General features: G+C 37.9%; 1 protein-coding gene across 2 annotated transcripts in view; it reads right to left on the bottom strand.

The window, feature by feature from the left end:
- Positions 1-25,655, bottom strand: part of LOC150083612 (mitogen-activated protein kinase kinase kinase 7-like) — a 240,238-nt gene that overhangs the window by 113,246 nt on the left and 101,337 nt on the right. For both annotated transcript variants that reach the window (XM_090377382.1, XM_090377383.1), the window contains exons 8-9: positions 15,830-15,887; positions 1,824-1,945 (exon numbers count right to left, since the gene is read on the bottom strand). In XM_090377382.1, coding sequence (XP_090233508.1) covers positions 1,824-1,945; positions 15,830-15,887 — 180 coding nt within the window. The remainder of the gene's footprint in view (positions 1-1,823; positions 1,946-15,829; positions 15,888-25,655) is intronic.

Here is a 25,655-nt window from a genome sequence, read left to right as displayed (position 1 = left end):
GTCACCAACAATAACTAGTTCCTTTGGGACCAGCGCATTCTGCCTTGGAGATTGCCTCTATTTTGCCTGATGCACAGGAGTGGGCTCTGTCGTTGAGTTGGTGAGCTGAGAGCTTGATGGGCCCCTAATATTAATTTCTTCGTGGGCATTTACCCTACACCTCAAGCTCTCAGACACCCATCAGAACGCTGAGTTGGCGCCTAATGTCTTGACACTCTAGACACCTAGCACACAAAAAGGCATCATCCTTGGCTAGATCATGTCCTGTTTTAGAAATGTCAGCAAACATTTCACATTTCGCACATTTTTTTGAGACTGTGATGCTTTGGAGAATCACCCCTTTCGTTTCTCCCCCGAGTTACAGAACTCTTGCTAGTCTGTGATCTTTGCTTCGCAGCTCTAGTCTGGGTCATGATTTCCTTTTAAAAAAATTCAATTAACAATGAATTTTAATAAGATTAATTGATAATATTATAATAACCTAACAGATTACTAATACAGTGCTTCATATTACGCTATCTAGTTTTAATCTATACCTTACACTATCAGTTCGAGATATATATTTATATATATATACGTTAAGCTATTTCTTATCCAATACAATATGGCGACTAGTTCAGCAATATTGGCGCCAACACCGGGATTCGTAACTTTCAAAAATCGCTGGTTAAATTCAAAATAAGAAGCTAATGAACACTACTAAACCTTCTTGTTGTTTCTCATACTTTTGACTAATTTAAACATCTTTGCAGCCTGGCACACTTTTTCATGTGTTATCCTTAAGAAACTTTTACATCACATGGTTTTGCTTCCATTATTACTTTAAGAAATCTTTATTTATCCTTTTTATAAATTTAGTATTACAGTTTGTGATAATTTTAAACTAGTAAAAGAGATATATTCTAACAACAGGCACTTTGGATTTTTTTGCTTCTGAGATTTTCTTCAAGTAACTTTTCTGTATTTCTTTATTTTACTCATCAGTGGATGTTTACTATTTCATTAAACTATCATTGAATTAATCTAATTTCTGACAACTATTATAAATTGTTAAAATTTTTAACTTTTCTACATTCTAATTTCATCATATCCAATATAATGGTCTTTTAAAGACTATTTTTCAGACTTCAATGTTTCCTGCACTTTTGTCTGGTTTGCAGGGGTCAGGACCCTCACAACCTGAGAGGTTATCAAAACAACATATTCTTTCTTCATCCAGAGGAGATGGAGCATCAGCAGTTGAAATTCCCATTTTATTTCTTACTAGGCATGTCCATTTTGTTTTATAACTTCCATCAGTGACATACTGTCTCAACATGCATTTATAGAGTTTCAGTTCTGAAATTTTTTCTACTCATTCTTCTGTACTTCATTATTTCATACATAGGCAGACTTTTTATTTTTAATTTTTTTATTTCCTTAAATTTAACATTGCTGTTATTGATAAATTCTGCACTGAGTGAAAGAGACATATTGTCTTGGCCAGCCTTTTAAGTTTTCATTTCTATGTGTAGTTTGTGACTACAAAAATTTCCCATGATAACTTTAAATTTAAAAAATAGAAGAAATATTTTGTGGTTCTGGATTTTGCATTCTAAAAGAATAAAATGTTATTAGAAAACAACATAAAATATATAAGTAAAAGGGAAATTAAGTAAACTGGTATTCATTATTTTGATAATGCATGACAAATATTATGATCAGTCAATAAGCAGTATTTCTTCATTGTAACATTACCACAATGTACATTGATGTTACCTACAAAAAAATTCAATCAAAACATTTTTAGAGAAAGAGAGAAAACATTTTGATGGAATACTGACCATCATTAGCCAATGGATACGTTATAGGTTGGTCTCCACCTTTCATAAACTTAGAAATAAGAGAGAGTATATCCACTACTTCTGACATAGAAGGCCTTTTTCCTGGATCTTTTGACCAACACCTAACATATATACATACACACACACACACACACACACATATATATATATATATGTGTGTGTGTGTGTATGTATATATTTTCTTTCTAATATATATATATATATATATATAGAAAGAAAAAAATTAGAAAATTCAAAAATTAATGTGAAAGCACAAATAATAATGAAATGATGAGAACCTTTGTTAGTGAGTGCTCAAATTTAAAATCAAAAATTTTAGTGATAATCAGAATGACCTGCATTTTTATTGAAATAATTCAAATACTATAATTAACAAGAGATTTGCACATTTACAAGCATGACTCTAAGCAGTAATAAAAAATAATACATAGATTCAAAGATACGTTTACTAATGCAAAAAAAATGTAGATATCCTTTCTCATAATTGAATCACTTAAAATATTTCAATATAAATTATAAGTAAAACTCTAAATTACTCCAGCAAAAACTCTAAATTGCTGCTAACATCATCAAAAAGCTACCAAACTTAGGTGTTCAGTGCCTCACAACACCAAATACTATTATAAGTATAAACTGATATATATGGCCCTACCATTATTATCTGGACACCTGTACATGTTTTTGTTTATTGAAACCGTTCGTCTTTGTGACAGCCTCTAGTCTCAAAGGAACTACACCAGTTTTTGGTAAATATTCTCCGATATCTGGACGCACCATTTGGCCTCCGATGCAGTGACCAGTTCAGCTTTGTTTTTTGGGCATTCTCTCCTCAAATGCAAACAATGGACTAATTCATCTTAGAGGTTTTCTATAGTTCTGAGGTAAAGGCTCTGGGCTGGCCAATCCAACGTTTCAGCTCTCATGTTCTCAAAACCAGTCTGTCAACAACATGAGCACAAAGACATGGAACACTGTCCTACTGCTGATATAGGTGAGGTCCTTCTCCAACAGGTTTACCGTTTTCCAAGGCAATTCAAATGGAAATCAAATTATTGCAATTTAATGGCACCAGAGTTATGTATTTGTCTTAATGCTTAATGTGCAAGTTGTGGTGTTGTTGTTGTTGTTTTTTGGTTTTTAGGAGCATTAGCAACTAAGGCCATATTGCTCCGGGGATATGCGGTGGTCATTCCACGATCCTCCGTATTTCGTGGTCACGGGCTCGAACCCCAGCCTAATCAAGAAGTGGGTGCTACGCACTACTGCTACTACCCACCTGGCTATGGAAGCGCCAGTTGTGGTGTGGGCAGAAACCCTGTAACATTGGTGAAATACACCTTGATTGAAAAGAACTTTAAAAATTCAAATTAGCATTAGTAAAGGCACATGATGCAAGAAAGCAAGCTTATATTAGCATCAGCCAAAAAAAAAAAAAAAAAAACCATCTAATTTCACCTACTCACTCCAAATGTTTGTCTAGTTCAGCCTTGAATCTATTTAACCTTTCAAATTTTACAACAGATGGAAGTTTGTTCCAGCAATCAACCACACGCTGGCTAAACGCAAACTTCCACATATCTATCCAACAACTGTCTTTCTTCAATTTGAATTTATGCCCTCTCATGCGATTATTCTGAGCAAGAGGAAGAATCCCATCAGCATTGAGCATGCTCAAACCGTTCAAGTCTTTATACATCTCAATCAGATCACCTTGCAGGTGCCTAGTCTCCAGACACTGTAATTTGCAAAATTTAAGCCTTTCTTCATAAGAGCAACACTTTGTTCCATTCAGTAATCATGTTGCCCTTCTCTGCACTCACTCCAGCAGCTCTACACCCTTCCTAAAATGAGTCCTCCAGACCTGTATACAGTATAAAAGCAATCAATAAAAGCAATTGTTCCAGCAACCAACCACACGCTGGCTAAAGGCAAATTTCTGCATATCTATCCGACAACTGTCTTTCTTCGATTTGAATTTATGCACTCTCAGGCGATTATTCTGAGCAAGAGGAAGAATCCCATCAGCTTTGAGCATGCTCAATGACCATTTCCTTATACAAGGGGATAATCACCACCTTATCCCTGCTAGAAAAATTTCTGTATAAAATTGACAAGACACTATGAGCTAATCTTACAGACTGTCTTGCACTGCTCAGAAAACTTCATATCTGACTGCACAATTACCCCCAGGCCCTTTTCATTCTCTACCACTGTTCGTGTAGAACCACAGAGTTGATACATTACTGTGGTACTACTGTGGTTACTGCTTCCCATATGCTGTCTTTACATTTGTCAATGTTAAACTTCATTTGCCACCTCTCAGCCCATTTCCTCAACTTTTCTAGATCCTGTTGCAGCAGCATACTGTCACTAACAACTCTGGCAACCTTCATATCGTCTGCAAACTAGGACATTAAGCCTGATGTACCATCATCAATATTATTTATAAATATAGAAAACAACAATGGACCCAATACTGAACCCTGAGGGATTCCACCAATAACATTAATCCACGAAGAGCAGTGTCCATTGATTACCACTCTCTGTCTTCTTCCACTCAACCATCCCTTTATCCATAGCAGCAATTTGCCTCCAATGCCACACTGCTCCAATTTGTGCAGCAATCTTCCATGTGCAACAGTATCAAAAGTCTTTCTAAGATCCAAATATATGATATCAAAGTTCTTCCTTGCATCCAGTTCCACATTATGACCACATTATAGTATCCAATCAAATTGGCAAACAAGACTTCCCCTTAACAAAACCATGCTGTGTCTGAACTATAACTGAAGTCTTGAGATGATCCTGCAGTGCTTCTTTAACCAGTGCCTCCACTAATTTCCCTGGAACAAAATGTTAAACTAACAGGTCTGTAATTACTTGTGTTGCCCTTTGATCCTCCTCCTTTGTGAATTGGGGTCACATTTGCACATCTCCAGTCCATGGATACCTGAGTCCAAGGAAGGGCTCATAATTATGGCTAAGGGTTTGCTTACTTTCTTTGAGCCTCCGTTAATATAACTGGATAGATCCCATCCACATGAGGTGCCTTTCTTGTGTTTATCTTCAACAATTTCTCCTCCACTTTACTCTCAGTTAGGACAAGATTATCTAGCTTACTGGCAGAGTTGAATACACCTCTGACATTCCCCTCCTGAATAATTCCTCATGTGTGAATGTAAATGCAAAATACAGTAAAACCCCGCTATTCGTGGTATCTGTATTCGCGATCGCCGATTTAATATACAATGAAACCTAAAAAAATGTGAATTTTAAAGCGCCGTGAATATTTTCCGCCATAAAAAACATGGGCGTGGCTAAAATTATCTTTCCCGGTGAAAACAGCGCTCAGTGGGAGAGGGGTGAAAAAATCGCGAGCATGGATGTTTCTTGCTAATCCTTGTTCAGTATGTGTTATGCGTTTGTCATGGAAGGTTTCGTCGTTTGCTTTTAATTTATATGTTTATAAATTGAATAAATTTATCAATTTATATGTTTATAAATTGAATAAATTTATCAATTTATAAATTGATATGCTTACAAAAATGATAAATCTACCGTTTTGCAGTGTAAAACAGACTTTTTCGAGTGTGTTCTTTCTAACCCCTACAAAAATATGGCTACGAATAAAAAGAGAAATGTGAAAATATCAAAGAAGGTGATGACATTAGTGAATAAAATTGAGTTATTAGACAAAATTTCTAATGGTGAAAGTGTCTCTTCAGTGGCAAAACATTATAAAATCAATGAGTCAACAGTACGATCAATCAAGAAATCGGAAGAAAAAAATCTGCCGTAGTGTCCGTGAAAACGCGCTAATTGCTTCAAAAATTTGCTCTGTAACTCGTGATGTTAAATTAGAAAAAATGGAAAAGCTTTAAATCTGTGGATAGAAGACTGAACTCAAAATAAAATTCCGTTAAGTTCACTCATCATTCACGAAAACGCAAAACTCCTTTATCAACACTTTAGCGAAACTGGTGATAGCACTGGTGGGATGTTTTTTTTGCTAGCAAGCAAAGGCGCTGGTTTGAAAGATTTGTTTGAAATTTCTAATAAATATTACATTTAATATTAAATTATTTCTTATTTTCATTTCGATGCCATATGCTTGCATTTCACTATGTACTGTCAATGTACATAGTCATATTATGAAGGTACATATAATACATACATAGACAAAATTTTAGACTAGTTTTTCTTATATATTTCATACTTTGGAACGGAACCCTTTATTACTATGGGAGCCATAACTCAGTATTCGGGTTTTCGGTATTCGCGACATTTCTCAGGAACGTAACCCCCGCGAATAGCGAGGGGGGGGGGTTTACTGTACTCATTTAGTTTGTTAGCTACCTGAGCAGGATCATTAACAGTTAAACCATCGATATCCAGTGGACCAATCTGATTCATCCCCTTCCTTCTAGAATTTACATAAGTAAAGAACTCTTTGCTGTTTTTCTTTGCATCCTTTGCCAAAGATTTCTCATAATCTGCATTTGCCTGCCAAACCTCCTTTGTGATTTGGTTAAAGACCAAATTATATCTATCATAGGCTTCTGTGTCACCTGTTAATTTATATGTATCCCATGCATTTTTCTTCTCTTTTTACACTTCTCTTTAGTTCATCTGACATCCATTTAGCCTAAATCTTCAACAATATTTCTTAGTTGGTATGAAAAGCCTAGTAGTTTTCAAGATTAATTCTTTGAATGCTTCCCATTTTGAATTTGCTCTTGTTAACATCGTCAGTTGGTCCCACCATACAGAATTTAAATATACTGTCTCAGACCTCTATAGTCAACTTTACGAAATCAAAAACCCTGATGGTAGTTACCGCTTTGAGTAAATCCTACTTTAGCACACTGTGATCACTGCCACCTAGTGGTTCTTTTATCTAAAGATTCTTAATGCATGAAAAATCACTACTGATAATCAGATCAAGAGTATTACTCCCTCTGGTTACCTCTTGAACATGTTGCTGTAGAAAACAGGTCATCCAATAAATCACAAAAGTTTTGCTGGCATACATTTGACCAACCCACAAGTTCCAGTCACTATATAGGAAGTAAAAATCCCCCATCACAAGACATTCTGATTTACTGGACCACGCTATTTCTCTGTAGAGCTGTTCATTATACTCATCAGAGTCATTAAGCCATTAATACACTCTTACGACTCAACATTGCACTGGACACCCATGTCAACTGGTTGCACATCCATAGATTTTGTGTGTTTCTTAACTAATAGCATAACCCTTCCGCCCTTCCTATCCTGTCCATCCTTCCTGTACACATTGTACTCCCCAAATTCCATTTCTGCATTCCTTATATCTATGTGAAACCGCATCTCTGATATCCCAACAATATCTGCCATTGATGTTTTGACCAAGACCTCAAATTCATCAAATTTATTTACGAAGCTCCTAGCATTGATGTACACACAAGTATACATGCACCTGTTCCTATTCTTAGCTACCCTAACACTGTCCATGTGCTTTCTTGTACCGCAATGACTCCCAGCAGACTCTGAAGTCCCCTGCCTCTTGTTGTCCAGGCTGCTTCTCATTCCAATAGAAGCAGTGCAAGAATCACTTTCACCTCTGCCAGCAGCTACTGTTAATCTATTAGTCCATGTATCCCCCAAGCTAGCAGTTTCCTGACCCACCTAACACTGCCTCGATAGTATCAGCAAATATTCTTGCCCCTTTGTATTTAAGTGTATCCCCTCCCTGTAGAAGCAGTCTCTCCTGTTAACAAGCACAGACCAAGCTAAGAAAAATTCTACCCCTTGAGCCTTGCACAATCTCTCCAGGGCCGAATTGATTGACAAGGCTCTCATCATATACTCCTACCTATCGTGTCTATCGCAGAATTGCAGACACTTTAAAATTCATCCAGTCATTGATGGGAATCAACCCCAGGCCTCAAGGGGTTGAACTATTTACAATTATTAGAATTTAAAAAGAAAAATACATTTCGACAACATAATTCTCTTTTTTTTTCTGTAGATGGATGCTAAGAGGTACTAAGCTGGGAGAGAAAATTCTAAGTGGGAAGCATTCAAGGAATTAATCGTGGAAGCTACTATGGCTTTTCATACAGATTAAGAAATATTGTTCAAGGATGTCAGATAAACTAATGAGACTCGTGGCAGAGAAGAAAAATGCATGGGATGCATATAAATTATCAGGTGACACAGAAGCCTATGACATATGTAAGCTACTCTGTAATCAAGTCACAAAGGAGACTGACCAAGTGAAAGCAGTTTATGAGAAAGTTTTGGCAAAGGATGCTAAGAAAAACAGCAAGGACTGCTTTACTTATATAAACTCTAAAAGAAAGTGGATGAATCAGATTGGTCCAATTAATATCGATGGTTCGGCTGTTGATGATCCTGTTCAGATAGCAAACAAACTGAATGAGTATTTTGCATCTACATTCACACATGAGGAGGTATTAAGGGAGGAAAACGCCAGAAGTTTATCAAATTGTAACAGGGTGTTTAATGATTTTGTAATAAACTGAGTGCAAAGTGGAGGAGAAATTGTTGAAGTTAACCATAAGAAAGACATATGTGGTGGATGTCATCTATTCAGTTATATTAAAGGAGGTGGCAAAGGAACTAAGCAAACCCTTAGCCATAATTATGAGAGCATTCTTGGACTCAGGAGAAGTCCCCACTGACTGCAGATGTGCACATGGATCTCCAATTCACAAAGGGGGATCAAAGGGTGACACGAGTATTTACAGACCAGTTAGTTTAACTTCTGTTCTGGGTAAAATAACAGAGCCGCTGGTTAAAGATACATTACAGGATCATCTAGGCAAGAATGCAGACACAGCATGGGGTTTGTTAAGGGAAATTTTTGTCTAACAAATTTGATTGGATACTATGATGAGGTTACAAAGGAACTAGTTGCAAAAAAAATAATTTTGATATCATCTACTTGAATTTCAGGAATGCTTTTGACACTGTTGCGCATGGAAGATTACTGTATAAATTGGAGCAGCATGGTATTAAGGGTTTAGTTCCTACAATGAATAAAAGGGTGGTTTAGTAGGATAAGACAGAGGATGGTAATCAACGGATGCTGCTATTCGTGGACTAATGTTATTGGTGGAGTCCCACAGGATTCGGTATTGAGCATACTGTTGATTTGTATATTTATCAATGATATTGATGAAATATATCAGGCTTAGTGGTGAAGTTTGCAGATGATACAAAGGCTGGTAGTGTTGTTAATGAGAGTAATGGCAGTGTGCTACTGCAATAGGAACCAAAAAATTTGGGCAAATGGGTTGAGAAGTGGCAAATGAAGTTTAACATTGACAAATGCAAAGTACTGCATATGGGTAGAAGTAACCCTAAAGGAACGTACCAACTGTGTGGTACTACACTTAGGGTAGTAGAAAATGAAAAAGACCTGGGAGTGATTGTGCAATCAGATATGAAGTTTTCTGAGCAATGCAGACAGGCTGCCAGAGCAGGTCATGGGGTATTGTGAATGATATACAGGAATTTTGCTAGCGGGGAAATGGAGGTGATTATCCTTTTGTATAATGGAATGATCAGGTCACGCCTTGAGTACTGCATACAGATCTGGAGGCCTCATTTTAGGAAGGATGTAGAGTTGCTTGAGCATGTACAGAGAAGGGTAACAAGATTAGTGAGGGGGAACAAAGGGGTCCTCTTATCAAGAAAGGCTTAAGTTCTTCAAATTGCAGCGGCTGGAGACTAGACACCTGCGAGGTAATCTGATTGAGGTGTATAAGGCCTTGAATGGGTTGAGCATGCTGAATTTTGATGGGATTCTTCCGCTTGCTAAGATTACGAACCTGAGGGGGCATAAATTCAAATTAAGGAAAGACAGTTGTAGAATAGATGTGTGGAAATTTGCCTTTAGATAGTGGGTGGTTATAATTGATAGAACAAATTTCCATCTGTCATTGTGGAAGTTGATAGCTTAAGTAAATTCAAGGAGGAACTGGGCTAACGTTTAGAGGGAATGGTTGTGTGAAATTATTTTTCTGTTATTTTTGGCTGATGCTACATAAGCTCATATGCTTTCTTGTATCAGATACCTCTATTATCACTAACTACTACTACTAGTTGGCTGCATGTTTTGTTTTTGCATCCTTTAGTTTAAGTGAATTTTTGTGTTGGGCTTTAATCAATATTATAAAAACAACAGGGATTACCTTTATTTTAGATATAGGAAGCTTCTTTTCCAGCTACTTTCCTAGTCCAACGCGCTAATAATTGTTTGGGAAGGCGATATCAATTTTACAAAAATGTGGGACATCTCCACTGTCAGAACCATAGTGTTCAGACCCCTCGGTCTCAACACTGAGCGCTCAAGACTTCTGTCTTCAAACACCATACCTCTGGCAGCAAGGAAACAATTATAAAAGTCAATTTGAAGGTCTAAAAAGCTTAATAAAGCTTTTTTATATAGACTTTGATAAGCTTATGGTCTCCACTTCCCTACAGAAATCTTCAAGTATGAATGTAGATGCAAAATTCTCCATCAGTTTGTCAGCGACCTAAACAGGATCATCAATAGTCGAACCACTGATATGCAATGGACCAATCTGATTTATTCCCCTTCCTTCTAGAGTTTACATAAGTAGACTACACAACATAAGTTCATCTGACATTCATTTAATCCTAAAGTCAGATGAACTAATGAGAGGCGTGTCAGAGAAGAAAAACACATGGGATGCTCTAAAAATTATCAGGCAACACAGACGCCTATGGTAGATAATGAAGTGTAATCAAGTCACAAAGGAGATTAGGCAAGAGAAAGCAGATTACGATAAATATTTTGGCAAAGGATGCAAAGAAAAGTAGCACAGACTTCTTTAATAAAATCTAGAAGGAAGGGGATGAATCGGGTTGGTCCACTTGATATCAATGGTTCGATTGTTGATAATCCTGCTCAGATAGATGACAGACTGAATGAGTATTTTGCATTTACATTCACGCATGAGGAATTCTGTAGGAAAGTGGAGGACAGAAGCATATTAAACTCTAACAGGGAGTTCAATGATTTTGTAATAAGTGAGAACAAAGTGGAGGAGAAATTGCTGAAGTTAAATGTAAGAAAGGCACTGGGGTGAATGGGATCTATCCAGTTATATTAAAGGAGGTGGTAAAGAAAGTAAGCAAACCTTAGTCACAATTATGAGGGCATCCTTGGATTCAGGGGAGGTCCCCACGGACTGCAGATGTGCAAATGTATCCCTAATTCACAAAGGGGGAACAAAGGGTGACACGAATAATTACAGACCTGTTGGTTTAACTTCAGTTCCAAGGAAAATAATAGTCACTGGTTAAAGAAGTACAGCAGGGTCATCTAGACAAGACTGCAGTAATAATTCAGACACAGCATGGGTTTGTTAACAGGAAATCTTTTTTGACCAATTTGATTGGATACTATGATGTGGTTACAATGGACCAGGATGCCAAAAATAATTTTGATATCATATACTTGGATATCAGGAAAGCTTTTGATATTGTTGCAGATGGGAGACAACTATACAAATTGGAGCAGTATGGCATTAAGAGCAAGTTGCTACAATGGATAAAAAGGTGGTTGAGTGGGAAAAGACAGAGTGGTAATTAATGGACACTACTCTTTGTGGACTAATGTTATTAGTGGAGTTCCCCAGGGTTCGGTGTGTTGGGCCCACTGTTCTATATTTTTGAATGATACTGATAAAGGTATATCAGACTTAATGACCAAGTTTGCAGATGATACAAAGGTCAACAGAATTGTTAAAAACAGTAATGACAGTATGCTACTGCAACAGATATGTGGAAAAATTGGACTGATGGGCTGAGAAGTGCCAATTGAAGTTTAACACTGACAAATGCAAAGTACTGTTATACGTATAGAAATAACCCCAGAGAAATGTACCAACTGTGTTGTACAACATTCAGGGTGGTATAGAATGAAAAAGACCTGGGGGTAATTGTGCAGTCAGATATGAAGTTTTCTGTGCAATGCAGGCAGACTGCCAGAGTGGGTCATGGGGTCTTGTCAATGATATACAGGAATTTTGCAAGCAGGGATAAGGAGGTGATTATCCCCCTGTATAAGTTCGTGGACCACACCTAGAATATTGTGTACAGGTCTGAAGGCCTCGTTTTAGGAAGGATGTAGAGTTGCTATAACAAGTACAAAGAAGGGCAACAAGATTGGTGAAGGGAACAAAGGGGTGCTCTTACCAAGGAAGGCTTAAATTCTGAAAATTGCAGCATCAGGAGACTACGCACCAAAGTGCGATGTGATCTGACTGAGGTGTTTAAGGCCTTGCAGTGGTTGAGTAGGCTCAACGCTGATGGAATTTTTTCTCTTGCTCAGATTACGAACCTGGGGGAGCATAAATTCAAATTAAGGAAGGACAGTTGTGGAATAGATGTTTGGAAATTTGCCTTTGCCAGCGGGCGGTTGATTGCTGGAGCAAAATTCAATCTATCTTGTGGAAGTTGATAGCTTAAATAAATTCTAGGAAAAATTGGACAAACGTTTGGAGCAGATGAATGGGTAAAATGGAAAGGTTTTTATTATTTTTTGGCTGATGCTCTATAAGCTTGCTTTCTTACATCATATGCCTCTGCTAATGCTAAGTGTGCAGATGCATGCATGCAGACGGCGCCTCCACAGCCAGGTGGGAAGGAGCAGCAGTGCGTAGCACACGTTTCTTGATTAGACCGGGGGTTCGAGCCCGTCACTACCAAATACGGAAAGGTCAGGGAATGACCACCGCATATTCTCAGAGCAATATGGCCTTAGTTGCTAATGCTCCTAAAAACCAAATAACAATAACAGCATGCATGCAGCCAATTTAACATCAAACACAACACACTGAACCAACCATTGCTGAAGACAACATGACAAGTTCAGCAAAGATTAAGGAACAGTACGAGGGTGGAAGCATAAATTTTAAGGCCAAGAAGATAACGCTCGCCAAGAAATCCCAACCTAGAAGAGGCTGTGCACATATGGTACTGCACTGCCATCAAGAATAGCCCAACTCTCCCCATCGAGTGCAACATGCTTTCAAAAAAGGCTGAACAGTTTGCCAAAAAACTGGGCATTATAAATTTTACTCCGTCAAGTGAATGGTTTACCTATCTTAAGGAATGTTATAATTTGATTTACAAGGGAGGGTATTTGTGGCAAGGAAGATGATGTGTCACAGACAGAAGATTGGAAAGGAATGCTTCATACTATCCTAGCAGAATACTGCCCTACCAACATCAACAATGCTGATGAAACAGCGCTGTTCTTCAAGTGCACCCCAGATAAGACCTATACACTCAAAGATCTTAAAAACTGTTTCAATCAGATGAAAGAAACCAAAAGACCATGTGAAGGTCCTAGTGGCTACACATATGGACAGGCGTGATAAAGTCGGTTTGCTTGTCATTGGCAAATTCAAAAAGCCAAAGTGCTTCAAGAATGTGCAGCACTTGCCCTTGGCTTAAAAGGCAAATACAAAGGCTCAGATGACTGCTATGGTATTCACAGCATGGCTGTACCAGTTTTATCATCAGATGGTACTCAAGGCCATGAGGTGACCTTAACTGTTAACGACTATTCCGTGCATCCTCATGTTCAAGGCTTGAAAGCAGTCAAACTGATTTTCTTCCCCCACAACTTGATGTCTTTCATGCAACTTGTGGACCAAGGAATTATATGGAATTTCAAGTTTTACTACGCAAGGTGCTCACTAGGAAGATGTATCTCCAAGCTGGTGAGTACTATGATAAGAATCTTCTGGGTGCCATGCACTTGCTCAAGCAAGCATGAGTTGTGGCAAAGGTAGAGACTATTCAAAATTGTTTTATGCATGTCTTCCAGATGCCAACACCGACTCAGCTGAATATTTCAATCCGTCCAAGATTGACAATCATGATAATGATCCAGAATTCTACTAGGCTATTAGAACACGGCTGAAAAAGTTCAAGAAAGAAGCTGCAGCTAGCAATGGGGTTTAAGTTTCTGGACCTTGGACTGAGAAAGAAATCCTGGCAAAGTAACCAATACCCACCACCCAGTGATGAGGAAAACAAGGAAGAAGATTAATCTACCTACCGCATCCCCAACTGTAAAGGAATTTTTGTGCCTCCTCGACGTTCTCAGAAAGTACATCATATTGGCAAGCAGTGATGAAAGTATTCTTGAATATATCTGATGCTGTGACAAATGAAATTGAAAAAAAAAAAAAAAAAAAAACACAGTTGAAAAACTCAAGCAAAGATACATTAGGGACTGTTTTATGTGTTATACATATCTTTTTCTATAGAATACTGTAGTTGCCAGTTTTAGAGACGTCCCTTTGTGTTTTTCCCCAATTTTCATTTTGGGGAAAACAGGAATTTCAATTGGGGGGGGGGGGGGACAGGAATTTCCCATATGAAATGTAATTTTATATTAATTTTAAGCTTGTTTCTGGTGTTGTTTTGCAAAATAAATGCTTTTGGTCAATTTTGTGCAATGCACTGAATTATCAACATATAGCGGAGACACAATGTAATTTTTTGAAATGGAAGAGAGGGGAGAGGTAGGGAAATGATTATATCGACATAAATGATTTGGTCCTCGAGTGTCAAGTTAAACGGGTTCCACTGTATGTTTCTTCCGTCCCACTCTTTTTCTCTTCAGTTTGAATGCTTGTTTGTTTGTTTTTTTGTTATTTGGGTTTTTGGAGCATTAGCAACTAAGACCATATTGCTCAGGGGATATGCGGTGGTCATTCCCTGACCTTTCCGTATCCTCCGTATTTGGTGGTCACGGGCTCAAACCCTGGTCTAATCAAGAACCATGTGCTACGCACTGCTGCTCCTGCCTACCTGACTACAGAGCAGTTTGAATGCTCATAACCACTGCTGTTCTTTCAATATGTTTTAATTTATTCTGTTGTTTGGTTTGCTCTTATGACTTTAGAACTGATTATTTATGTTAATTCTGTTTATTATGATTTAATTTTAAAGGTTAATTTGCAATTGGTTTATATCTGTCGATTGGCCTGACCAGCATTCAAATTTGTATATCATTTGTTACAATTGCTTATTTAAATATTGAGTGCAGTGGCCATAGCACATGTTACAATTTTGGGTTTGTTTATTACTTGCAACCTGCATTTGGATTGTACAGGGACATCCACTGACATTCGGCTGGATAACGGCAAATGACTGATATATATGATCCTTTTTGTAGTTCTTTCAAAAGTGCTTGAGTCTCCTGAAAAAGTAGTACTTGGGAGTTCTTAGTCCATTTTATTTTTTAAAAAAGTGGCACTCATACTGGGGACTAATGCACTAACAAGGATGATGTCTCTATAAATAAATGCTTTTAAATATTCATATGTTCTTATTTTGACCCAACTGCTCAACATTACAATGAAATTAGTATAAAAAACATAACAACAGTATTAAAAACTGATTTTTATGATATTTTGATGAAATAACATCATCTATATCTATTTATGTATCATTTGATTCAGTTTCATTAACTTCTTGATCTAAATTCAAAAGAATTTTGGCTTTTGTAAGTCCAAATTGGAGAATAATGCCTAACATATATGATCTCCTCCTCCTCCTCCTCCTCTTCCAATTTTCAAAGCTATTTCCAGCTGTCATCTGTAATAAACTGTCTGCTGCTACTGGGAAAAGTTGAAGCAACAGCAGAATCTAGTGAAAGATTTAGATAATTTATACATAAATGGACAAATTATAAAAACTTTTTTGAAATGACTTTAAAAATACAAATATGTATATACCACATAAGAAGCACCCTTCAAAAAAACATTAAATATCTGTATGCATTACTCTAAGGGTTAACAACAAATTTTAGTTGACATTATTTCCTTACAGATCTTCTATACAAATTAGTAAAACATCAGGACTTTATTTATTGCACTAATAAAAATGATTGAATTAATTTCAATGTTCCTGAAATTAACTGAACTTACCTTGTCATTAGTTTTTCCAAAAGTACTGGACATCCTTGAATTAATGGTGGGCGAATTCCTAAACAAAAATTGTTGGGGAGATGAAGACAAATTTCAGTAATAAAATTTTTAAATTTACACACACACACACACACACACACACACACACACACACACACACACACACACACACACACACACACACACACACACACACACACACACACACACACACACACATGCCGAGCAGGCGGGTAAAGTGCCTGCCTGGCAACCCAAAGGTCGTGGGTTCAAATCCCATTTCGGGCTTGGATCAGAGTAAAATGAAAAACTTTGGGAGGTGCATTATGGCCACAGAAGCCGATGCACCAACAAATAAAAACACATACACACACACACAGTTGGTGTGATCAAAAATTTTGCAGACTGAAATGGGAAATTATGAAGTTCACTAGCAATTTGGGTAGATCTTCCTCAGAGAAGTCTCCATGACACTACACACCGATTTTAGTGCTTCTCCAACTGCCCGTCTCAAAAAAATCACAGGTAGCTAAATCTGGCAAGTACAGCAGGTGGGACCTCAGTGATAGAATGCCTTACCAGAAATTTTTGAATGGAACGTGCAGGGGTATTGTCATGATTCAAACTCCAATCCCACGAACAGCACCATGCAATCATCATATAACCATTTTGTAGCATTCAAGGTTCAATCTTTGACCACATGTGACAAATTCATAATGAAATATCCTGTGAGTCCATAAGCAAGACCTTGACGTTTGATCAAGGATGTCTTATTTTTTTTTCAGGCCTTGGAGAAGACAGCCTTCCACTGAAACACTGGGTCTTTATTTCTGGGTCACAGGCATATAACCATGATTCATCTCTAGTAATGATGGAAGAAACAATTTATAGGTCAGCAGCAGCATGTTAAGAAAAGATCCTGACATGTGAGAACTTGCCACTCTCTTTGATTGTCAGTGAGGGTGTGAGGCACAAACTTGACTGAAATGTACTGCATTCCCAAATATTGTGTTAAAACTGAATGATACATCCCATAAGAAATGGGAATTTCACTAGAAACTTTGCAGATAGTAAAACATTGATCAGATTGGGAACATGACTGAATCATTTTTCCCCCCCTTGTTAGTTGTCGCATCAACTTCTATGGCCATAATGCACCTCCCAAAGTTTTTGCATTTTACTGTGATCCAAGCCCGAGGCGGGAATCAAACCCGCGACCTTTGGGTTGCCAGGCAGGCACTTTACCTACCTGGCTAGCCTGGTCGGCGACTGAATCATTGGCTTTTGAAGTTTAACGGCTGACAGAGTGAAAGCAATCTTCAGAAAAGCCTTCTCTAAATTTTGCAAATTACTGAAAAAAAGTCTTTGAATAACCATACAATTTCTTTTTAAGATTTTGTAGGTTTCTGTTGCACTCTCCTCTAATTTGAAGGAAGATTTTATTAAAATATGCTGCTCATTAAAATCATCATTAATTTTAATATGTAATGAAACAAAATAGGATCAGACTGACAGCAGATAAATAAGTGATTTATAGGTTAAATATGTGCAGATGAATCACTGAGCATGTTGCTACAAGTTGCAATTTGCTTAAGCACTGCAGTTTCAAGATACAAAAGTCATTTGTTGAACTTTTTGATCAAAACTTACACACATACATTTTAAAGCTAACATATGAAAGTGAAACATTACTGAGCAATTTTATAAAGCACATATTTCAACTATTCACTTTTTATAAATGTGTCAGTGGTTATTTGGCTGGTTGTGTTAACAAATTTTTAGAGAAATCACTTACTCTGGTTATAGTGTGCCAGTTCATACAGCACTCATTAGGCCTTGTTGCTCTTGTGCCATAAAACAAACAAAGAAACATACAGTACTCCAATTTATATTGTTTACTGTGTATTTTGTTCATAGAAGTCTGAGGTCACTTTCCACATGGTGCAAAATCTCTCTCTCTCTGTCTCTCTCTCTCTCTCTCAGATCAGTCTGTTAGTAGACAGGCTGAATTATATAATGCAAGTGGTCATGTAATCACTTGCAATATATAAAGTGGCAGTGCTTTTTCATACTATCTTTAAATGTTTGTAAACATGGATATTTATAAACATTTTAGACTGGATTTTTCCTGCTCAAAAATATTACACATTGTAAAAATTATCATACTGATAATGTAAGTAAAAGATTTACAAAACTTAAAAGAAAAATATTCATAATATAAATGTCTCACTGGATATTTTTACATATGCAACTTTGGATATAATACAACTGTTCTTGTTTATACTCCAGCAAGACCACAGGTCAGAGGAGTTAACGATAAATCACGAATACAATCGTTATTCATATATACAGTCCACTCAAAGAGCTGTGTGATAATAACTGTATATCAATGTTTACCATTAACTTGGCATACATGCAATTAGAAGGCTTGCTGAACAAAAAAAAAAAAAAAAAAAAAAAACTTGTTTCCTTTTTAAAATTTTAAAAAAGGAATTAAAACAGTACACTTTTTTATGTTACCCAGTATTTTCAATTTATTATGAACAATCCACTTCAATATTTTTTAAAAAATATTTAAATTAAAAAAAAAATTAATAAATTAATTTTTTTAAAGTATCAGCTGGAACACTATGGATGCTGTACTTGCAATAAATAAGACACACGAACAAGCATGGAATGCTTTGTATGCCCCTCTGAGGGTTGCACCAAAAGCAACCCTCAGCATCATAACATATGCATCTTGAATGGCATTTGTATAAAGAAAACACAGGTATGCATGTGCACACTATGAAATGTAAAACAATTTGCAAAATAAATCATCTAAAAAGTGTAACAGTGAAAAGTGTAATTAATTCAATGCAGGATTTAGATGAGCAAGCACAGTGTCCATGAAGTGTCACAATTTTTAAAAAAATTGTGAAAAATAATGTAGTAGTAGTAGTAGTGGCACATGATGCAAGAAAGCAAGTGTAGGAGCTTATGCAGAATCAGCCAAAAAAAAAAAAATCACACCATTCCCTCCAAATGCCTGTCCAGTTCCTCCTTAAATTTATTTAACCTATCAACTTCCACAACGACAGATGGAAGTTTGTTCCAGCAATTAACCACCCGCTGGCTAAAGGCAAATTTCCGCACATCTATTCTACATCTGTCCTTTCTTAATTTGAACTTATGTCCCCGTAGGTGGTAATCTGAACAAGTGGAAGGATCCCATCAGAATTCAGCGTGCTCAACCCATTCAAGGCCTTATAGACCTCAATCAGATCACCGCGCAGGTGCCTAGTCTCCAGCCACTGCAATTTGCAGAACTTAAGCCTCTCTTGGTAAGAGAATCCCTTCATTCCCCTCACCAATCGTGTTGCTCTTCTCTGTACACGCTCAAGCAAATCTACATCCTTCCTAAAATGAGGCCTCCAGACCTGTACGCAGTACTCAAGGCGTGGCCTGACCATTGCCTTATACAGAGGGACAATCACCTCCTTTTCCCTGCTAGCAAAATTCCTATATATCATTGACAAAACCCCATGACCCGCCCTAGCAGCCTGTCTGCACTGCTCAGAAAACTTCATATCTGACTGCACAATTACTCCCAGGTCTTTTTCATTTTCTACCACCTTAAGTGTAGTACCACACAGTTGGTACGTTTCTCTGGGGTTACTTCTACCCATATGCAGTACTTTGCATTTGTCAAGGTTGAACTTCAGTTGCCACTTCTTAGCCCATCTGCCCAAATTATCTAGATCCTGTTGCAGTAGCACACTGCCATTACTGTCATTAACAACCCTGCCAACCTTTGTGTCACCTGCAAACTTCGACATTAAGCCTGATATACCTTCATCAATATCATTGATAAATACACAAAACAACAGGGGACCCAACACCGAACCCTGTGGGACTCCACTAATAACATTAGTCCACGAAGAGCAGCACCCATTGATTACCACCCTCTGTCTTCTCCCACTTAACCATCCTTTTATCCATTGTAGCAACTTACCCTTAATACCATTCTGCTCCAATTTGTTCAGTAGTCTAGAGTTGTGTTATATTTTAACTAGTGTAATGGAGATTATGTAGTTATATTATTTTCTGATTTTGTGTATCAAATTATTCAATAGGTAGTATAAAAGCATGCCAACCGAAGTATCTTATTTAATTTTGTGTTTTTGTAAAGGTACATGAATTTGGTAATGCAGTGGACAGTTTATGTGGGTTATTAGTCAAACAGAACAGGTACCAATCTATATAGTTAGATTGCAACATGGAAATTATAGGTTTTAAGAAGAAAAAAGCAGTGAAGCTGACAGGAGAAAGGAAAGAAGGACTTTATCCTCATACGTTGCAGTTGTATATTTGTCCTCCTACAGATAACGTTAGCTTAGAGGAGTTTGAGAGGTTTGCCATTCAGAGATTTAAAGGTACTGACTGTATTTAGAATAGTTAGCTTTTGCGGTTGATATTGATAATTTTTTTTATGGATGTAATGAAGCCAATGGTATTGATGTTAATGTGTTTTTTGTACATTACCCTGTCCGAAAACTTCAGAGACGGTATAGTGGGTTCGGTACTTTTCACACTCGTTTGAACTGGTTCGGAGACAGGACCTCAAAAGGAATTACGGTTTTCCTTGTGAGTTCTGTTTTTTTTTTGGCCTCCAGAACATACAGATCGGCTAGTAAACATGCAGTGCACCACAAACCTTATATGATATATTTTAATTCTTTATACATCCACTATGGAAAAACACAGTTATAGGGCATGTCTAATCAAGTAAAAATACAGTGATTAATAAATTTATTTCATACAAATATGAACTTAGGTATAAGTTGATAACAGTTAATCTATGTATGTGTTAATACAATTTGGAAAGTTTTTCTGCCTGTCCAAAGTCTTGTGGAGAAATGTCAAGATCCTTCTTGGATCTGAAATTTCGAATTCATTCAGAAGGTTGAGCACTGTTTTTGAAACTAAGAAATTGCCCTCCCCATAGCTTTTTTTTTTTTTTTTTTTTTTTTAATCGCAAGTTTCTGTCAAACATTTCAAATGATGAAAATCTTCTATCAAAGTTTAACTTCAAAAAATTTAGAAATCCTTCAGAAGTTTCATCATTTCCTAAACTCCAATTCAGTCTCCAAAATTTTTGATTACATTTTGTAGAATGCAGACTACACTGCTATTCTTACCTCATATCAAGTGGGCCACACATGCTAGCACACTAGTCCTGGAGGGTTCATTATCTGTTCTGCATGTGAAGAACATTCTTTCTATGCATATCTCAACCATTTATGCCAAAATTCTGTTGCATTTGAATGACCTTTATATAAGAACTCAGACTTTATATAAGAACTCAGGTGGCAGTGATCACAGTGTGCTGAAGTGGGATTTACTGAAAGAGGTAACTACCATTAGGGGTAAAGGGAAGGGTTATTGCTTCCGTAAAGGCGACTACAATGGACTGAGACAGTATTTAAATTCTATACAGTGGGACCAACTAATGATGTTACCAACAGCAAATTCAAAATGGGAAGCATTCAAAGAACTTATCTTGGAAGCTACTAGGCTTTACATACCAACTAAGAAATATTGTTCAAGGTTTAGGCCAAAATGGATGTCAGATGAACTAATGAGGCATATGGCAGAGAAGAAAAATGCATGGGATACTTACAAATTAACACATGACACAGAAGCCTATGATAGATACAAGTTGATATGCAACCAAGTTACAAAGGAGGTTAGGCAGGCGAAGGCAGATTACGAGAAATCCTTGGCAAGGGATGCAAAGAAAAACAGCAAAGAGTTCTTTACTTATGTTAACTCTAGAAGGAAGGGGATGAATCAGATTGGTCCACTTGATATTGATGGGTCAACTGTTGATGATCCTGCTCAGGTAGCTAACAAACTAAATGAATATTTTGCATCGACATTCACACATGAGGAGTTATTCAGCAAGGGGAATACCAGAGGTGTATTCAACTCTAGCAGTAAGCTACAGAATCTTGAAATAACTGGGAGTAAAGTGGAGGAGAAACTGTTGAAGATAAACACAAGAAAGGCACCCGGGGTGGATGGGATCTATCCAGTTATATTAAAGGAGGCAGCAAAGGAAGTAAGCAAACCCTTAGCCATAATTATGAGAGCTTCCTTCGACTCAGGGGAGGTACCCATAGACTGGAAATGTGCAAATGTGACCCCAATTCACAAAGGAGGATCAAAGGCTGACACAAGTAATTATAGACCTGTGAGCTTAACTTCTGTTCCAGGAAAATTAATGGAGGCACTGGTTAAAGAAGCACTGCAGGATCATTTAGACAAGACTTCAGTTATAGCTCAGACACAGCATGGTTTTGTTAAGGGGAAGTCTTGCCTGACCAACTTGATTGGATACTATGATGCAGTCACAAAAGAACTGGATGCAGGGAATAACTTTGATATTATATACTTGGATCTTAGAAAGGCTTTTGATACTGTTGCACATGGAAGACTGCTACACAAATTGGAGCAGTGTGACATTGGAGGCAAATTGCTGCTATGGATAAAGGGGTGGTTGAGGGGGAGAAGACAGAGAGTGGTAATCAATGGACACTGCTCATCGCGGACTAATGTTATTAGTAGAGTCCCTCAGGGCTCAGTGTTGGGTCCATTATTGTTTTCTGTATTTATAAATGATATTGATGATGGTATATCAAGCTTAATGTCCAAGTTTGCAGATGATACAAAGGTTGGCAGGGTTGTCAAGGACACTACTGACACTATGCTGCTGCAACAGGATCTGGAAAGGTTGAGCAGATGGGCTGAGAGGTGGCAAATGAAGTTTAACATTGACAAATGTAAAGTACTACACATGGGAAAAAGCAACCCCAGAGCAACGTATCAACTCTGTGGCACTACACTGACAGTGGTAGAGAATGAAAGGGACTTGGGGGTGATTATGCAGGCAGATATGAAGTTCTCTGAGCAGTGCAGACGGGCTGCAAGAGTAGCTCATGGAGTATTGTCAATGATATACAGAAATTTTTCCAGCAGGGATAAGGAGGTTTTTGATTTGGTAGTTGTTGGCGCATCGGCTACTGTGGCCATATTGCACCTCCCAAGGTTTTTTGTAGTACTTTGATCCAAGCCCGAGGCGGGAATCGAACCCGCGACCTTTGGGTTGCCGGGCAGGTACTTTACCCACTCGGCTAGCCCGGTCGGCAGGATAAGGAGGTGATTATTCCATTGTATAAGGCAATGGTCAGGCCACACCTAGAGTACTGTATACAGGTCTGGAGGCCTCATTTCAAGAAGGATGTAGAGCTGCTGGAACGAGTACAGAGAAGGGCAACAAGATTAGTGAATGGAACAAAGGGGTGCTCTTACGAAGAAAGGCTTAAGTTTTGCAAATTACAGTGTCTGGAGACTAGGCACCAACGAGGTGATCTGATAGAGGTGTATAAAGCCTTGAATGGTTTAAGCATGCTCAATGCTGATGGGATTCTTCCTCTAGCTCAGAAAAATCACCTGAGAGGGCATAAATTCAAATTGAGGAAAGACAGATGTAGAATAGACGTGCGGAAATTTGCCTTTAGCCAGCGGGTGGTTGGTTGGTGGAACAGACTGCCATCCCTTGTGGTGGAGGTTGATAGCCTAAATAAGTTTAAGGCTCAGCTGGACAGGTATTTTGAACGAACAGAGGGGTGAAGTGGAAGTGGGGTTTTTTTTTTTTTTTTTTGGCTGATGCTGCATAAGCTTGCTTTCTTGCATCTAATGCCTCTACTAATGCTAATGCTAATGCGCAACAGTGTCAAAAGCTTTCCTGAAATCCAAGTATATGATATCAAAATAATTTTTTGCATCCAGTTCCTTTGTGACCACATCATAATAACCAATCAAATTTGTCAGACAAGACTTTCCCTTAACAAACCTATGCTGTGTTTGGATTATTGCTGCAGTCTTGTCTAGATGATCCTGCAATGCATCTTTAACCAGCGACTCCATTATTTTACCCGGAACAGAAGTTAAACTAACTGGTCTGTAATTACTCGTGTCACCCTTCGATCCACCTTTGTGAATTGGGGACACATTTGCACATCTCCAGTCTGTGGGAACCTCCCCTGAGTCCAAGGATGCTCTCATAATTATGGATAAGGGTTTGCTTAGTTGCTTTGCCGCCTCCTTTAAAATAACTGGATAGATCCCATCCACCCCAGGTGCCTTTCTTATGTTTAACTTCAACAATTTCTCGTCCACTTTGCTCTCAGTTATTACAAATCATTAAGCACACTGCTACAATTTGATAACCTTCTTCCATTTTCAAATTGTAATAATTCCTCACGTGTGAATGTAGATGCAAAATACTCATTCAGTTTGTTTGCTATCTGAGCAGGATCATCAACAGTCGAACCATCGATGTCAAGTGGACCAATCATATTCATCCCCTTCCTTTTAGAGTTTATATAAGTAAAGAAATCCTTGCTGTTTTTCTTAGCATCTTTTGCCAAAGATTTCTCGTAATCCGCCTTCGCCTGCTGAACCTCCTTTGTGACCTGATTACAGACTAGCTTATATCTGCCACAGGCTTCTGCGTCACCTGATAATTTATATGCATCCCATGCAATTTTCTTCTCTGTCACGAGTCTCATTAGTTCATTTGATAACCATTTAGGCCTAAACCTTGAACGATATTTCTTAATCGGTATATAAAGTCTAGTAGCTTCCACGATTAATTCTTTGAATGCTTCCCACTTAGAATTTACTGTTTGTAACATCGTCAGTTGATCCCACTGTACAGAATTTAAAAACTGTCTGAGACCACTGTACTCCCCTTTACGGAAGCAAAAACCCTTTCCTTTACCCCTGACGGTAGTTACCTCTTTGAGTAAATCCCACTTCAGCACACTGTGATCACTGCCACCTAGTGGTTCCTTTATCTGCAAATTCCTAATACACGAATGATCACTGCTGATAACCAGATCAAGAGTGTTACTTTCTCTGGTTGCCTCTCGAACATGCTGCTGCAGAAAACAATCATCCAATAAATCCACAAAAGTCTGACTAGTGTGTGAGTGACCAACCCACAAGTTTCAGGCCGACCGGGCTAGCCGAGTGGGTAAAGTACCTGCCCGGCAACCCAAAGGTCGCGGGTTCGATTCCCGCCTCGGGCTTGGATCAAAGTACTGCAAAAACCTTGGGAGGTGCAATATGGCCACAGAAGCCGATGCGCCAACAACTACCAAATCAAAAAAAAAAAAAAAAAACAAGTTCCAGTCAATATCTGGGAAGTTAAAATCCCCCATTATAAGACATTCTGATTTACTGGCCCACTATTTCTCTGTACACTTGTTCATTGTACTCATTCAAGTCATTAGGCCTATAACACACTCCTACTCTTATTTTTCCTTTCGCAGTGCTTATCTCACACCAAACTGACTCAACAGAGCACTGTTCATCTATATTAACTGGGTGCACTTCCTTTGATTTTATGTTTTTCTTAATTAACAGCATAACACCCCCTCCCTTTCTGTCCTGTCTATCCTTTCTGTACACATTGTACTCCCCAAATTCCAGTTCTGCATTCCTTATATCTTTGTGACACCACGTCTCTGCTATCCCAACAATATCCGCCTCTGATGTCTTGACCAACACTTCAAATTCATCAAATTTATTTACTATACTTCTAGCATTGGTATACATGCAAGCATACATGCTCCTATGCCTATTCCTTGTTACCCTAACACATCCCATATACCCAACTATTCCATGATGACTGCCATCCGTCTCTGAAACCCCCAACACCCCTCGCTCCAGGTCGCTTCTTATTCTAATAGAAGTTGTGCAAGAATCACCTTCATCT

Source organism: Mastigoproctus giganteus, chromosome 7 (assembly GCF_048544385.1).
Source record: "Mastigoproctus giganteus isolate SK-2022 chromosome 7, ASM4854438v1, whole genome shotgun sequence".
NCBI classification, from domain to species: Eukaryota; Metazoa; Arthropoda; class Arachnida; order Uropygi; family Thelyphonidae; genus Mastigoproctus; species Mastigoproctus giganteus.
This window is presented reverse-complemented; position numbering and strand designations above follow the sequence as displayed.